General features: G+C 48.3%; 8 protein-coding genes across 8 annotated transcripts; 5 read left to right on the plus strand and 3 right to left on the minus strand.

Annotated features, from left to right (window-relative positions):
• Positions 1-227: 227 nt before the first annotated feature.
• Positions 228-2,998, plus strand: FSST1_009815 (uncharacterized protein; the record flags this gene model as incomplete). The annotated part of the gene is made up of 2 exons (XM_083226821.1): positions 228-1,041; positions 1,125-2,998. The coding sequence occupies 2 exons, from the start codon at positions 228-230 to the stop codon at positions 2,996-2,998; spliced, it is 2,688 nt and encodes an 895-aa protein (XP_083085776.1).
• Positions 2,999-3,342: 344 nt separating this feature from the next.
• Positions 3,343-4,180, plus strand: FSST1_009816 (uncharacterized protein; the record flags this gene model as incomplete). The annotated part of the gene is made up of 3 exons (XM_083226822.1): positions 3,343-3,557; positions 3,614-3,650; positions 3,710-4,180. The coding sequence occupies 3 exons, from the start codon at positions 3,343-3,345 to the stop codon at positions 4,178-4,180; spliced, it is 723 nt and encodes a 240-aa protein (XP_083085777.1).
• A 190-nt stretch (positions 4,181-4,370) lies between these two features.
• FSST1_009817 (class II fumarate hydratase) lies at positions 4,371-5,886 on the minus strand (the record flags this gene model as incomplete). Its single annotated transcript, XM_083226823.1, has 2 exons — positions 4,371-4,948; positions 4,983-5,886. The coding sequence occupies 2 exons, from the start codon at positions 5,884-5,886 to the stop codon at positions 4,371-4,373; spliced, it is 1,482 nt and encodes a 493-aa protein (XP_083085778.1).
• A 710-nt stretch (positions 5,887-6,596) lies between these two features.
• Positions 6,597-7,831, minus strand: FSST1_009818 (FAD-dependent oxidoreductase; the record flags this gene model as incomplete). Its single annotated transcript, XM_083226824.1, has 3 exons — positions 6,597-7,054; positions 7,102-7,727; positions 7,779-7,831. The coding sequence occupies 3 exons, from the start codon at positions 7,829-7,831 to the stop codon at positions 6,597-6,599; spliced, it is 1,137 nt and encodes a 378-aa protein (XP_083085779.1).
• Positions 7,832-8,690: 859 nt separating this feature from the next.
• FSST1_009819 (uncharacterized protein) lies at positions 8,691-9,962 on the plus strand (the record flags this gene model as incomplete). The annotated part of the gene is made up of 2 exons (XM_083226825.1): positions 8,691-9,784; positions 9,845-9,962. 2 exons carry the CDS (start codon positions 8,691-8,693, stop codon positions 9,960-9,962), a joined length of 1,212 nt encoding a protein of 403 aa, XP_083085780.1.
• A 1,163-nt stretch (positions 9,963-11,125) lies between these two features.
• Positions 11,126-11,577, plus strand: FSST1_009820 (uncharacterized protein; the record flags this gene model as incomplete). The annotated part of the gene is made up of 3 exons (XM_083226826.1): positions 11,126-11,183; positions 11,238-11,435; positions 11,501-11,577. The coding sequence occupies 3 exons, from the start codon at positions 11,126-11,128 to the stop codon at positions 11,575-11,577; spliced, it is 333 nt and encodes a 110-aa protein (XP_083085781.1).
• Positions 11,578-12,394: 817 nt separating this feature from the next.
• FSST1_009821 (regulator of chromosome condensation 1/beta-lactamase-inhibitor protein II) lies at positions 12,395-14,240 on the plus strand (the record flags this gene model as incomplete). The annotated part of the gene is made up of 2 exons (XM_083226828.1): positions 12,395-13,907; positions 13,963-14,240. The coding sequence occupies 2 exons, from the start codon at positions 12,395-12,397 to the stop codon at positions 14,238-14,240; spliced, it is 1,791 nt and encodes a 596-aa protein (XP_083085782.1).
• Positions 14,241-14,838: 598 nt separating this feature from the next.
• Positions 14,839-15,857, minus strand: FSST1_009822 (transporter YIP1; the record flags this gene model as incomplete). Its single annotated transcript, XM_083226829.1, has 2 exons — positions 14,839-15,450; positions 15,501-15,857. The coding sequence occupies 2 exons, from the start codon at positions 15,855-15,857 to the stop codon at positions 14,839-14,841; spliced, it is 969 nt and encodes a 322-aa protein (XP_083085783.1).
• Between the last annotated feature and the right edge of the window lie 870 nt (positions 15,858-16,727).

The following is a 16,727-nucleotide window of genomic DNA, read 5'->3' on the forward strand; positions in this document are numbered from 1 at the left end:
AGACTGGCTGCCTAGTCTAGTCTCACACCGCTCTCTATTTGTTACTGTAATTAGAAAGCGCCGATTTAGGTATTCCTTCTAAATAATAACTAGACCAACTACACTAAATACAAAGTGCATTTCCTCTCCTTCTCTGCATTGCCATAGCTACTACCAACGTTGTTCTTGATTTGTTTTGTTTGAACCACTTTTACCAACAGCCCGCAGCTCCGCAGATAGCAGCAAAAATGGCATCCTTTTCGGCACTTTCGCAAACCCTTGAAGGGATTACACGCACTAAGATCAATGAACTAGAAAAGCAGCGCACCATCCACGAAGCACGAAAGGATAAAATCTTGGAAAATGCTAATCAAGAAAAAGATCAACTTGCAAGAATTAATCTTCTCCTCAAGGGGGTCCGGAGTCTTAACGCTGAGGCGTTTCAGAGCCCTGCAGTAAAGAACATCAAGCACTGGCTGACTCAGTCAAAATATGATGTGTCTGTACCGAGCGACTTTATGCAAGCCCATGAAGTCCTTCTTCGGTTGCACCTGGAAGTGCCAAGTCGGAAATTAGCACTGGGTCATCTCTACGCTCGGCTGATAACGGAATGGATGGCTGCCTCCGTCAGCGACGGCTCATCTCCAGAGGAGGAGTCCTTTGAGGTCTTGGATCGACAGAAGGAGAGGCTACAGGAGCTGTGCGACAAGTTTGAGCAGGTGGTTTTCGACTCACTGGAGACCGATGAAGTTGAGATCGATCTCTACCTCAATGAGCTTTTCAAGGGAGAAAATGAGGAGAGTGCCAAGTCACTCAAAGCTCTTAGAAAAACCATCGGTGACTCTTGCAAACAGATCTTTGGCGAAAAAGCACCATTTGACTCGACGACACTCAAGTGGTGCATCAATGGGCTTCTCGCCGAGGATCTGCTGAGCGACCAGAAACAGGCGATTCTTCGTGATTTTCTCGAACAACCGGTGGTTTTGGGGGAGATAGCTGATGTTTTAAATATGCGATTTTCCAATATTGACAGCTGGGAATGGGATGCTGGTGAGCATGGCAGTAAGTGCTCTAGCTCATTACCTTCAACTTTGAACAAGACCCCATCTATGACCAAATGACGGATGGCTAATGATAACGTACAGTTCCTGTTCTTCCAAGACAGCAACTGAACGGCAAATACAGAATATGGATGGACGAGGATGTGTTGCAAGCAATCCTCATCCACTATGTTGGTATTCAGTGCTGCGTTGCTCTCAAAGCGGCGCTGAATAGCTTCGTTCTCCAAGACGATACGTTCTGGAGATGGCACACCGAATCAGAGCCTTGTCACGATGAGAAGTTGCGCCGCACGTACTACCTGTCCTCTGGAGCCACTACCAATTCGAATGTCAAAAACGAGAGAAGGGGGCAGTATATAAACACGTTCTTCATGTCCCAACTACCGGAGAGTGTTGAGACGATTGGTTCCAGTGGTTATACCGATCCAACGGACGGACAAGAGAATTCCAAGAAGCCCAACATTAAACAGCGCCTGCTACAAACACTCGCAACGGAGACTACCATACACAAAACATTGAAGGATGAAGTGGCATTAGTACAGACTGACTTGGAGTGGTTCGCTACGGGCCTGTCTCACACTACTATCTTTGCCGTGATGCGATTCTTTGGCTACACGGAAGATGCCATCTCCTTCTTCAAGAAGGTCCTTCAAGCGCCTCTCAACGTGCAATCATCTCCAGACTCTCCGTTGACGGGCAGCCCCAGAGTGCGCCGCCGTGGTGTGCCCATGGCCCATGCTCCTGAGAAGCTGCTTGGCGAGCTTGTTCTCTTTGTCATGGATGTTGTTGTCAATCAACAGGATGGCATGCTGCTTTACCGACTCCACGATGACCTTTGGCTTTGTGGTGAGCCACTTCATTGCAAGAGGGCTTGGGCTGCTATGAATGAATATGCCAACATCCTCGGTCTCACGTTCAATCGGAGTAAGACTGGCTCTGTATACATCACAGGGGATGATAGCGAAAGAGATGCGGATGTTGCAGACAGCTTGCCCGAGGGCCCAGTCAAAGTGGGACATTTGTCACTTGACCCTCAGTCAGGAATTTGGAGGATCGACCGCGAGGAAGTTGACCGACATTTGAAACAGCTGAAGAAGCAATTGAATGGGTGCAAAAGCGTACTAGAGTGGGTGCAAACATGGAACAGCTGCATGGGGCGGTTCTTTAGCCATACCTTTGGCGAACCAGCGTACTGCTTTGGACTGCACCATGTTGACAGCATCTTGGAGACTTATCAGATGATGCAGAAATTCCTATTCGACGAGACATCGGAGTCCTTACAAAACAGCCATGGGGCCGTCGACTACGTCAAGCGCATGATAAAAGATCGTTTTGGGGCAGATGTGCCCGATGCCTTCGTCCATTTACCGGAGCGTCTGGGAGGCCTCGGTCTACGGAATCCATTCGTGCCTATACTGACGGTTCGGGAGAGCATTGCAAAAAGGTCTCCTGAGTCAATTATCCAAGATTTCTTTAACGCGGAAAACGAAAGATACAAGCGGTACATGAAGTCCTTCGACGACCTAGAAAATGTGGACAGCCGCATCAATGCAGCTGTCAATGCATCATGGAGTATCGGAACCGTCGGCCCTGAAACCTTCAAGGACCTTCTAACGGCTGAAGAACTCGAAAGGTTCTTCAGCATTGAAGAGTATGCAAAGCACAGGGAGCTTACGAGCAGTGCCTTGAAGCAGGCCTACTTGGCCCTACAGGCTGTTCCATTCGCCATTAACCCGGAGATGGACCCTGATGTTTCGCAGGCTCTGAATGGCGAATTGGGAGTCGCTACGAATGATACAGATAGCAAGACTAAAGAGGCTTGGTGGGCATTGCAAATGTATCGGGATGTATTGCGCCGCGACTATGGAGGCTTGCGTCTTGTAAATAAAGAACACCTTCCACTGGGCGTTTTAACACTGCTACGGAGTAGAGCAGTTACGTGGACAACGGTTCTATAGGGATACCGGATTGGCCGCTGTACCGTGTAATCGTTCTCACTGTTGATCCATAGATGTAAAGGATATATAGTGTATAGAGGTCTACGATATATTAAAGTTACGCTAGAGAAGGGGGAGGGGTATCTTGCTATGATTGTTCCAATCACGTGGTAGCTGAGGCGTAATTCATGGTCAATGATGGAATGTATCACCACTTAGACTTTAATTACGTCAGCCAGTCTCTATAAATAGGTAGTTCCCCACGGTTACGTCGCGTCGCGTCTAAACTCGCCTCATACAACCTCCCACTATTCAGTCCTCTATATTAGCTATCTTCAACACGCAGAGCACTTTAATCCCTTACCATGCCTCCTATTAGATCTGAAAAATCAAACTCAGCCGCTGATGCCCCGGCTCCCGGCACAGTCGCCCCAAAGAAGAGGCTTCTAAAACCCGTCGTCAAAGGCATCAAGGACGCCAATTTCCTAAGCAGCGTAAATAATTGGGACGGTGAATATGATAAACTTATCGGGACATCCACCAGAACGATCAGCTTCGGATCAATGTTTGTCTTGACTGAGTAAGCCAATTCTTCCTGTTCGTTACCACCATCCATTGCTAACGTGACATCATTAGTGATCATATTGACGATATCTTGGCCCTACCACGTCAAGTCCGTGAAAGATCTGGCATTTCATTTTCAACTACGCCGACGTTAGCTACGATGCAAAGAATGATGCCAAAGAACTCACCGATGAAGCCGTGGTTCGTCTAGCAAAAGGTCTCCCAAATCTCAGAACCGTCATTCTCCAGAGCACTACCAAAGTCGGTGACGAGGGTTTCCTCGCCTTGGTCTCCAACTGTCCCGATCTAAGACTTCTCGAGATCACGCCCTTGGGTTACGGCCCGAAAGTCACTAAGGAAGCACTAGAAGAGTTTTGTAAGCATCCGGAGTGGTGTCCCGGTCTTAAACAGGTTATTTTTCACAGGGGGGATGAGTATAACAAAGAGTGGATGAAGCCTATGCGTGAACTGGGCAAGCAGAGGGACAAGATGGTGATTACTCTACTGGATCGCTCGGAGGTAAAGAAATGGGGTGACTGGGAGATAAGCACGAGCCCGCAGCATTATGTCAAGGGTCGCAAGTGTGAATTCATGAAGGTTCCTCGTGGAATAGCCCACCGGCATGGAAGTATATACTAGCAAGACTGAAGGTACGTAGCATGGGTGGGCTTCGTTATAGTGAGATAGGGATGTTAATTTTAATAGTTTTAATAGTTATGGTCAAGTTGAAGGAAACAATATGCGGAATATGTGTCAAAACACTCAATTAAAGATACCTTGCTCTATACTCTCGCCTGCCAAGCTACTTGTTCAACGTTTGTTTTAGCTCTTAGTCCAAGGCCAGTCCAATCATCTGAGCCGGGTTTACAGTTGCATCATAAACCTCTTCCGTCACCAACTCAAGATTCAATGCCGCTTCTTTAGGTGTGAGATCTTCCTTCATCGCCAGGTTCACAATACTACAGACGGCATCGTACCCGATCACTGGGTTCAGAGCCATCACCAGCAGTAGTGAGTTGTCCACGTTACGTTTGAGAACCTTTTCATCTACTTTCAAGCCCTCAACCAAACCCCTTGTGAATGATCCCACACCTTGCGCTAACAGCTCTATGCTCTGGAGAACATTGTAAATAATCACAGGCTTTGCCACGTTGAGCTCAAAGTGTCCCCCTGCTGCACCAGCCATGCTAACCGTAGTGTGGTTGCCCATGACCTGAAAGGCAATCTGGCTCATCACCTCGGCCAATGTCGGGTTGCGTTTTCCGGGCATGATAGAGGATGTGAGACCGTCATGAGGTATCACAAGCTCAGCGAGACCACATCTTGGTCCAGAGCCAAGGAAGCGTAGATCCGTTGCCATCTTGAGCAGAGAGGTGGCCAAGCCGTTAAGCACACCACTGACGTCCACTAAAGTGTCATGACAACCCAGACTCAAACTTACTAGCTGCTGGGACGAATTCGACCTTTTCGTACGACAATTCTCCTCTAGAACGTTGGCTGATAGTGACGTTTAGCTCCTCACAAAACAACGAGTCAAAACCTGGCGGCACGTTGACCCCAGAACCCACAGCTGTACCACCCTGGGGAAGTTCGCGCAGCCTATCAAATGTGTTCCGTACGCGGTCAATGTGGTGGCCAATCTGACGTGCAAATGCGTCAAATGACTGACCCATCGTCATAGGAACAGCGTCCATAAGATGTGTCCGACCGATCTTGATGAAGCATTCGAACTCAACAGCCTTGCGGTTCAATGCGGTCTCCAACACAGAGAGAGATGGAATGAGTGTATCGAGCAGTTCAGTCAGAGTCACGATATGCATGACTGTCGGAAAGCTATCGTTGGAGGACTGAGATCGGTTGACATGGTCGTTTGGATGCACGGGGCATTTCGAACCCAATATCGACGTGCTTGCTCCCTCGGCCTCGGAGATGATCTGATTGGCCCTATTTGCGATAACCTCATTGACATTCATGTTTGTCTGAGTTCCAGAGCCAGTTTGCCAAACCGTCAAAGGGAAATGACCATCGAAACACCCATCGCGGACCTCAACAGCCGCCTTTACAATAGCTGACGTGAGTCTATCATCGAGACATCCTAATCGCTGGTTCGCTCGGGCAGCAGCGGTCTTTTGCAGTGCAAATGTGCGTATAAGACAGGGTGGAAACTTCTCGCGGCCGGTGGAGAAGACGGCGATGGCCCGTTGGGTTTGGGCACCCCAGTACTTATCTGCTGGGATCTCAACTTGCCCGAAACCATCGTTCTCGAAACGGGATTTCACTTCCGAGGGTGGCTGCTGTGTTTCTTTACTCTCCGGGGATACTTCCACCTGCACGTTATCCGACATGCCGACCTAAATATTATATATGGCTGAGGGACTACTTGGAATGTGCCAGCTTTTGCATAAGGTAGTGAAAGGACGTTGAGACTAAATATTAGTGATGATGTAGCACTAAAAATACAATGTACAAATGTATAGCTTCATGAACGTTATTTGAACCATTATGCCGCTATTCCGAGCTTCGGCATACGGGCTTATCCCGTTATTGTCCTATTCCGCATGCTAAGTTTCGGCAATACTTTAACTTCCGAGAACCGGCTGGACCCGTCAAATCACCACCATGCTTGCTTGTTCTGAGTTCACGCGTTTCAAAGTTACAAGCATGACACAGCTAGTGGCCTTCGACATAAAAGCAAGCCAGAATAATTGATGCCCATGGCTGTCTTACTTTTTATATACCGAGATAAATTGAATTCATAACCATTTGTGTTAGAAATATAGTGCCAATCACACCCGTCTCATCAGTGGAACTAAGTTCTGACAGCCAACGGAGATAATTGTTCCACGAGGACGAAGAAGTACCCTGAGTAATATCTTGGAAACAATATCCTATGGCAAGTTCAGCCAAAGTCAGGGACCTAGTGGGCAGCAGAAGGGAGTCTCTGAGCTTTAGGGTACAAAAATAAACAACCTAAGAAACCTGAATAAGCTGACCTAAGAATTCCATCTCTTATGTTCCCAACGGACAATTTTCCTAATATCCTGAGGGGCTTTGTCTACAGCTTTGCTTTCATCCCCGATTGTGACTCAAGTACTTCCTTCACAAGCTCCGCAACTTCACCCGCCACGCCCCAGGAAAGCTCATAACCACGTCCGCCAGCTCCATAAGCGTGAACAACATACTTGACTCCCCAAGTGGTATCCTTTGCTTCTGTTTCGACCCTCATGCCTCCCTCGCGAGCTGGTCTTCTTCCGACGACATCCTTGATCACTTTTAGTGAACCAACGTCTTGTTCCTTGTCACAAGCTTGGGGTATGATGGATTGAGCAGCTTTTAGTAATTTATTCCGCGTTTCTTGAGATGATTCGAGATCCCAGTTGCCCATTTCTTTGGTACCACCGATGACAGTTCCACCATTGAATGATCTGGGGATGATGAAGCTCCATGTACCGTCTTTCTTCTGTGTGGTAATAGTTTTGTCGGCGGCAGTGAGGTTCGTCAATACCGTTTGACCTGTTTATCTTTAGCAATTGTCAATATGGTTCAACCGCGCAACGTACCTCTGATAGGGAAACATTTCGTGTCACCAAAGCCCATTCCGCTGGCGTTTACCACAAGCTTCACATTCGGCGCCAAGATGAAAGCTTCCCATTCACTCTTGAGGTCCCGTTGGACAGTCTTGCCGCCTTGAATAATGAACTTCCGAAGCAGATTGGCACTGTACAAGGGCGCATTGATACAATACGTCTCATACTCAAATCCAAGTTTTATGCCCTCTGGAAGTTCATGAGCCTCGAACTTGCGGTATCCCGGCAATCCAGTCTCGGTAGTGAAACTCAGCGCATCTTGCTTCATATACTCAGCCGGTGGATCCTCGAGGTACTCAATTCCTGGAAGACGACGAATTCCAACTCCAGGTTCACTCTGGCGATACTTCTCCAGCTCAGCGACAGTAGTTTTCACCCAATTCGCTTCACGACTTAGCTGTGGCGTTGATGCGGGTATCGGCCTGACATGAGCGCCAGCCCACATGGAAGCATAGTCAGCCGAGTGGGCAATTGGAGCTCCGGGAATTGAAGTTGGCCATTCTTTAGCTACAAGAAGCACAGATTTTGACGCAGCAGATGGAGACTCTGATATTAATTGTTGTATCTTGAGGGCGCTGGTCAAACCGATGATCCCGGCACTGCAGATGTTAGTTCATAGAGGTATGCGGGACGGAAGAATGGGTACGTACCCGATCACCACGATGGTGGACTCTGTAGTCTGAGGTGAGTTAAGAGTAGACATTATGCAAGCTTGTTGGAGTAAATCTGGGGAAAGGCTTCGGAGATGGGGTCGTGCTAGTTAAATAAAGGTGAGTCCGTGTCACTCGAGATTCGGCTATTAAAAATGGCGCAGAAGCAGCCTGTCAGGTCACACTTGAAAGCATTCCAAGACTACAAAGAATGAAGTATCTTTGAAGAGAGAGCCGGTATGACAGATCCATCTTTAAACATGCATCATCATTTGCCAATCCAACGAACTGATTGAACCGCGCCCTCCGAGGTCGGCCTCGTATGTTAAATGGTAGCAACGACTCGTCATCAACGCGTATACGCGCAAAATGTTAGAGAGCATTTATCAGGCCGGCCAAAAAATGACATGGAAAGGTATCGAGTCTGTCGTGAGATAACCCCAAGCACGGTCTTTCTCATCCCGTGCGAGGTTGTATAAAAGCAAAAAGTGAGGTCCTACCCGGGTTCGAACCGGGGTCTTCGGAAAGTTTTTGACTGGTATCAAAATCCAACGTCATTACCACTAAACTATAGGACCGCTGTTTTAGATGACTAAGCTTGACGTATCTACATATATAGATCCTACAAAAAGAAATGTTAAACTCGCCCATTTCACAAGTTTACCACAGTGAGATAACAATAAATATTCTCAATTAAAAGTGCTGGTTTCTCTTCAAGCTTCCTACTCTAGGTTGACTGGTTGTAGAAGAATAAAAGTTCAATCAGAAATGTTTCCAATAATACTTCATGTTTATCATCATGCAGGTCTGCCCAACCAACAACACATACAGGGATCTGTTACTGCTCAAGCATAATTCATCAAATTCCCTCAAGCATCACCACCGCAGGAATCTATCATTTCGCACAAGACGATGTCGCAAAGAGAGCCACTCCGCCCGAAATCCCGGGACGAATTCGAGATCGCAATTATCTGCGCCCTACCGCTTGAGGCCGACGCTGTTGTTGCCCTATTTGATCACCATTGGGACGAAGATAAAGAGAACCAATCTTTCGGAAAGGCCGCTCATGACCCGAACGCATACTCATATGGCGTTATTGGGCAACACAATGTGGTCCTGGCACATCTTCCTGGTACGGGCAAGGCTGCAGCGGGCAATGCTGCAGCCTTCTGCCGTATGAGTTACCCGAGTATCGCTTTGGCACTTGTTGTAGGGACTTGTGGTGGAGTACCATTCTATGGTAAAATGAAAGAGGAGATCCTGCTTGGAGACGTGATCATCAGCACTGGTGTTGTGCAATACGATCTCGGCAGACGATTTCCTGACAAATTCAAAACGAAAGATACTCCAGAGGAGAGTCTTGGAAGACCGAGTCTTGAAATAAGATCCCTTTTGGCAAAGCTGAAGTCAATGATACATCACGAAAGACTACAGATCGCAACTCAGGAGCATCTTCAGGAGGTGCTGGGGGAAACCTACAACACGACTGATCACCCGGAGGGTTTGCCCGACAATCTCTTCCCAACAGATTATCGCCACAAACACCAAGATCCTACAGAATGTACTATCTGTGCTGCATGCAACAGAATGTCAGACCCTGTATGCAATATTGCTCTTCGTTCAAGTTGCAAAGAGCTCAAATGTGATCTCCAACAGCGCGTCTCACGCGGTCGACTGTGTGAGGTTGAAAACAACAACGACAACGAGGGAATGCCTGTCGGCCTCAATAGTGAAACTTTTCTTCCAATGATTCACTTCGGAAAGTTCGGTTCAGGCGATTCGATGATAAAATCAGGGGAATATCGCGACCGACTCGCTGCTAGCACAGACGCTATAGGGTTCGAAATGGAGAGTGCTGGGGTTTGGGAAATCTTCCCGACTGTTGTCATCAGGGGTGTGTCTAATTATGCCGACTGTCACAAGAACGACACTTGGCAGGTCTTTGCTGCTGCATCCGCTGCTGCATGTACCAAAGCATTTCTCAAACACTGGGAATCAACAAAACAGTAAGAGAGACTTTTATAACCTCGTGTTTCTTTTGGATAACACATGCTAATAAACAATAGAGAAACTAGATCAGAAACAGAAGGACAGAGACTTGGAGAGACTGCTATCAACACCCTTCCTTTCTCGAAACTCAACGAAGCGATAGATAACCCTACGCCTCCAGCCTCAATCACATGACAATGGAACATTGAGGCCTAATCGGGGATTGAAGTATATGGTTTTGGTGCGGTGCTTGAAATCATTGATAGCAGACACCTGGGACTCTTTACCAGCCTATGACCGAATTATATTGGGGGTTATTATTCGAAACCTACTGTCAGATATCTTCAAGTGAGAGAACACCACTGCCGTCGGGACATTATAGTACTAGACCTTGCAAGAATGCGTTTCTATCAGAGATATCTACAGCACAAACCTCGACGCTCTCATGAATTGAAACCTTGATGCGCCAGAGATTAATCTCTATTATGTGCAGCCCATGGTGGAAAGCTCCGTTACGTCCGTCGTCTCTTGGACAAATATAAGCGTACTACACTAGAGGGTGTGCATTGTCTCCTCTTGAGTCTTTGAGATTCAAGGACAGTTGATACAAAAGTGATGAAGCTGATAAAATAATTATGGTATAGGGATATAGCGTCAATTGGAGTGTAGTCAATGCCTCAACAATAGACTGACGGCTCGTGGCTAGTCCTTGGCTCAGATTTCTAACCCATCTATCGAATTCTACAGAGAGCTACTTTCCAAACAAACCAGAAGCAGAACAAGTTCAACTTATTTCGGAAGCTAGGCAGATACTCATCCAGTTATCTCACTTTCACCTCGCAGCTGTGTGACAGCCTTCCACTCCATAGTCCAACTCTTTGATGAGCAAGCATATAAAGATGGGCCACGAAAAAGGCGGACTTCTTGTTTCAGATATCGAGAAGTTGATCAACCAATGACGGAGTGAGCGAAACTGCTGAGATTTGTTAGTGTGTTCTAGCTCGTTAGCTGACAGGCGCATGACATGGATCGTATTCAGCGTGGCATGTTCCGGGAGGCGAGAATCGTCAAAGAAAGAATAAGCAATCGTTCATTGGCTAATGAGACTTTGTCAGCAGGCTGCGACCAATCATAGACACGATGATTACCAGCCCGAGGATCCGTAGCTCTGGAGCTGTAGATAAAGTGGATCCAGCATTCTGAAAGCGATAAAGTACAAATACGACGAGCCGCCGCATCCAGAAGACAAGGAACAGAATCAAGCACATTACAACCAATTCACTCTTCTACCAAACTCTCAACTCTTCAAATTACCAACAAACTCAAACATCAACTTTACAACACTCCAATCCATCAAAATGGTTGTCAACGCTCCCTCCACCTGCTGCCGCACCGACGGTAGCGAATGTGCCTGTGGTATGTGACATCATCCCCCAGCATCACCACAACACAAAGCTAACAATTCTCCAGCTCAAAAGGCCACTTGCTCATGCGGTCAAAAGTCCGCTCTCCAGTGCACATGCGCCAAGGCTCCCGTCGAGAACACCGTCAACGGTCCTCGATGCTCATGCCGTGCCCGCCCCGCTGGCGAATGCACCTGCGACCGTGCTGCTTCTGAGAACGCCTCTCCCAGCGGCGCCACATGCGCTTGCGGATCTCGTCCTGCTGGTATGTACAAACAGCCTCTTGGGGTTTCTGTGTCAACAACCGTCTTGCTAACGATTATGGATTAGGTGGCTGCACTTGCGAGAAGGCTGCTGATGGCGGCTTTAACCCTGCCAACGAGATCGACTTTACTACCAAGAAATAAATGTTTTGTCACTACGATATGGGGATTAAGGAAAACACAATACATTAATGAATCACTGGGACGGCGTTGGGGTATTATGACGACTTTGGGTTGAGTCGGCGGGACAAAAGATACCAGATAAACAAAGACAATTAAAGAATATTCATGACAACCATCAATCGTTGAGTGCGTGTATTGTTAGCCAAGAACTATTGTGGTCGTGTTATTTGAACGCGTGTGTGAACAACAATGGGCCACGTGGTAAGAAAATGGTGAGAAAACAGTGACGTGCATCTATATTTTGGTTCGTTTGTTGGTGGAATGGGTCAATTGTTGAAGACAACCATATCCATTGTCTGTGCTGTGCGACTCTATTGTTCATTCGCTAACTAAAAAACACGCGACCGGTGTGAATCGCGTATCGAACACCTCGACTGATAGCTCAAAAGCGGTGAATCGAAGCTCATCTATTGTCAATTGCGCTAACAATATTCTGCCGGACAAATCAACCAAATTAGCTCAAGCTTTCAGGCGGTGACGCAAACTTCAACAAGCATCATCCCCTGTCATGCCCGCAAATGATCACACCCCCAGCGCGGTCAGATCACTTCCTGCTAGAAAAAACCCACCCATCGCGCGCTCCTAAAATCAGCTTTTTTTTTCTCAGAGCTTGATTTTCATCATCACAACACATCCATCACATTTCGCCCCCTATCCTCGCGCAACCTGACCCTATTTCTCAATCGCCATCATTGATTGAGCTACCTGAAGCGCAAAATATTCCCATATCCTGCGCGTGTCCCAAATCTTCCGTCATCACAACAAATCTTCACGCGATATGGCACCAAGAACCGCTGTCGCCAGAACGGCTGCGACTAAGAAGTCGACTACTACCACCACCACAGCTGCTGCTGCAAAGAAGGATGCGAAGCCTACGAAAGCTGCCGCCAAGAAGGCCGAGCCTGCTACGAATGGCGCGTCCAAGAAGCGCACTCGCGCAGAAGAGTCTGAGGTAGAGCAAGACGAAGAGGAGGAAGTCACCCGCAAGACCAAGAAGACAAAGACCACAGAGCGCGTCGTCAAGCCCGCAGCCAAGCCAGCAGCAAAGGCAAAGACCGCCAAACCCGCTGCATCCAAGGCGAAAACCACAGCCAAGGCCAAGGCCGAGTCCGAAGAGCCTGAGGAGAAGAAGCCTGCAGCCAAGGCCAAGGTCGCTCGTCCTGCTGCCGTCAAGAAGGCCGAGCCCAAGAAGAAGTTTCCCGGCATTGGAAAGAAGATCAACGATGCCCCTACCAAGATTCTCGATGTTTACGTGTTTGGTGAAGGATCATCAGGTGAGCTTGGTCTCGGAAGCAAGCGCGTCAACAACAAGAAGCCCATCGATGTCAAGCGCCCCCGACTCAATGATAACCTCGCCGCTGCCACTACTGGCGTCGTTCAGATCTCCTGCGGTGGTATGCACGCTGTCGCGTTGACACACGACAACAAGATCCTGACATGGGGTGTCAACGATCAGGGCGCTCTCGGACGAGACACAAACTGGGATGGTGGCCTTCGCGATATGGACAACGCCGAGGACTCCGACTCAGAAGACGAGGATGATACTGGAATCAACCCCAAGGAGAGCACACCGACCGCCGTTTCCGACGAGTTCTTTGCTCCTGGCACCAAGTTTGTTCAGGTCGTTGCTAGCGACAGCGCCAGCTTCACCCTCACAGAAGACGGTCGCGTCTACGGCTGGGGAACCTTCCGATCCAGCGATGGTATTCTCGGTTTCTCAGAGACCATCAAGGTCCAGGACACTCCCATCCTCATCAAGGACCTGAAGAACATCAAGGCCCTTTCCGCAGGCTCCAACCACATTCTTGCTCTCGACCACAAGGGCAACGTTGTCGCCTGGGGCTGTGGTCAGCAGAACCAGCTCGGTCGACGTATTATCGAGCGCAACAAGATGTCCTCTCTTATCCCCCAGGGTGTCGGTCTGCCTCGCGGAAAGATTGCCAAGATCGCTTGTGGTTCATACCACAGCTTTGCCATTGACAAGGAGGGTGTTGTCTACGGTTGGGGTCTCAACAACTTTGGCGAGATCGGTGTTGAGTCAAATGCTGGCGAGGATGACGCTGTTATTCTCCGACCTGCCAAGCTCACATACCTTGACGACTACAACATCACAGAGATTGATGGTGGCGAGCACCACTCCCTTGCTTGCTCCGATAAGGGTGATCTCTTGACCTGGGGTCGTGTCGATGGTTACCAAGTTGGCTTTGAGTTCGACAAGCTGTCTGAGGACAACGCCATCTACGATGAGCGAGGCAATGCCCGTATCCTGTTCAAGCCTACTATCCAGCCCGGTAAGTTCCAAAAACGCCAACTCACCCTTTCAATACAAACACTAACATCTCCCAGACGTCAAGGACATCGTCTCCGTCGCCGCTGGTACCGATAACAACTTCGCCATCGCCTCCGACGGCAAGGTCTACTCCTGGGGCTTCTCCAGCAACTACCAAACCGGCCAGGGCACGATCGACGACATCCACATTCCTACATTGGTCGACAATACCGCCATCCGCGACAAGAAGATCATTGGCGCAGGAGCTGGTGGCCAATACTCCGTCCTCATCGGCGAGGCTGAAGATGTCCCCCAAACAAACGGTGCCACAAACGGTGCTGACGACAAGGCTTAAATGAGCAACGAAATGCTACGACGGATTTTTGCGAACAAAGCTGGAATTTCTCTTATTTAGCCCAACTTAATCTCGCTGCTGCTGCAAGGCAGCCCTTTTTCCAACAAATTTGTATTTTTTTTAAAAGCCCGCCATTTGAAAGAGGCGGACCACTGAAATGGTTCTGGGAAATCGTATGGGCGGATTTCTCACTGTTACTCAAAAAAAGGCTTTTCACGATTAAGGAGGTTGCATATAGTCTTTTTTTTCGATGCTTGTGTGGCATATATAGATGGTTGTTACGATGTTCTTTGCATAACTTGAAAACTTGGTTTTTGAGAGTATCTTTTCTCAACGCTTCATCACTACCGCTTCCTCGTTCTTTTATTCGTGACGTATTATTCTAGTACAAAAGGGAACATGTTCCCGAATCCATGTAACTTGCGTATCTTATCTCCATTGTCTTGCCGAACGCCTTTGCCTGTCCACACCTTGCGCTCGTTCATCGTATCTCTGCCGCTGAGGGCGTCATGTACTTCATCGTCGTGTTTCCCGGCACAATAGTTTTGCGCATAAGCTTTGTCGTGATTGTATTGACTATCGAAATTGTGTTTGTCGTTCAAGCATTAAGCTTAGCAGCAGCGTTGGAGAAAGATCCGCTTCCTCGACTACTGAAAATACCCATGATGCCGAATCCAACGTAGAACAGAGCAAGAGGATAAGCGACGAGTACTCGCATGCGCTTCATCTGTCCAACCGCGCAAAACATACCGCTAGCGCTATAAGTACACCAGACAATAGCCGCAGTGGTAGCGACGATTCCGATGGGTGTGTCCATGCGCATAACGATGCCGAACAAGCTCGTTGCTACAAGAGGCAAAAGGCAGTATCCTAGCACGCTAGCGCTTCGGGGGTATGTCAAGGTCGAGGAGAAATGGCCGCCCTGTTGGCCTTGCGGTTGCGGAGGAGCAGAAGGATCGCTGCTGTATTGGGGGAAGTTGTTGACTGCTTGTGCGCCTTCGTCGAGTTCGGAGGGTGACATGAGGGAGAGGATGAGGTGTAGAGAAATAGAGCCGAGGGCTGCGAGGCCGTAGATGTAGCCAAAGTGGACTTGGCCTGAGAAGAGAAGGATGAAGCCGAAGAGGAGGAAAAAGATGAGTGGTCCTGCGAGGTCGGAATCGTCCATGATATGCGCATCGATTCGTCGAAAGGGGTTCAACACGGCAAGTGTCTGTATCTCCATTAGCATTTTTACGCAGTGTCACAGCTGGGTTGTGTTACCTTTGCTTGAATATGTCCAAAGTTAACGCCCAACTCCTCCAGCAAAGGCGGTTCACCCTCATACCCCTCCGACGAAAAAGCAGCTACCCAACCCGTTCTCAAACCACCCTGCTCACCCATCCTCCCACTGACCCCAGCCGGCGCACCAAAAGACGCGGGATTCGCAAAGTTTTGCGCAGGCGCGCCTACGCCATAACCGCCTGTGTTGGCACCATATCCGTAGCCACCAGCACCACCCTGTTGTGGTGTGCCTGAAGTGGTGGTGTACTGGGAGGGAAAGAACTGGAGGTTTTGAGCAGCGGTTGGAGCGCCGCCTTGGGGGTATTGAGGTTGTTGCGAAGAGTAGTAGTTTGACATTTTGAGTGCGGTTGTTGGGAGGAGAGGAGAGAAGGGAGGCGTTTGGTGCTGCTGGTTTTTTGGTGCTGGGCTTGAGCCTTGAGGACAGCTTGGAGATGACGGAGAGCTTTGGAAGGGGTGTGGCGTTGATAACCGGTGTGGCTGTGGGCGCCACACTTGGGAATGGTGGAGGATCAATCGCAGCGCGTCAGAAATCTTTGATCAGTTAATAAGTTGATAAAGTACTAAACATTGACTACGATTACATGATTGAGAGGAAGTTGTGAATTTATTTCGTGTTTGCTGTGATTCTGATAAAATATCCTAATTCAGGTTAACATATGTGATTTGTTGCAAAGTAAGTAGCTCAAACGTAACAGGTCAACCACCAGCATCAGCACAAATGACGGCTGAAAGAGGGAAACGCTATCAAAAACACAAAATCATTTGACTTCACATCCAAGAACAGTAAAACTTCTTGAATGACGTTTAACACGAGTCTCCTGTTATTTTGCGTAGTCGAACCTCGAGGTACAGGGTAACAGAGTTTCGCAGTGCGGGTGGAGACAGTTTCTTATCAGCTTATCTGAGTGACGCTAACCTCAGCAGATATCAAGCGTCAAGTTTCATATCCTGTTGCCTGTTCAGAAGATGGTACACGCTGCGGCATTCTGCACAGCCACAACTACGGAAGGCATTGCTGTGATTCTATAAGTACAGGTTTGCTTGTTGAAAGACGGGGTTTGTTAAAACTCTTGCCTGAGTAGGTGCTGCTGAGAGAGGCAACCTATTCACTAACAAAAAGAACAGTTATTGACTGATGACAAGGGTTGTTTCTCATTCACATCTACAAAGTGGCTGCGAAATGCTGTGTTAGATCTACCGTAACAG

Source organism: Fusarium sambucinum, chromosome II (genome assembly GCF_050947815.1).
Source record: "Fusarium sambucinum isolate potato_lamoka chromosome II, whole genome shotgun sequence".
In the NCBI taxonomy this organism is placed as follows: domain Eukaryota; kingdom Fungi; phylum Ascomycota; class Sordariomycetes; order Hypocreales; family Nectriaceae; genus Fusarium; species Fusarium sambucinum.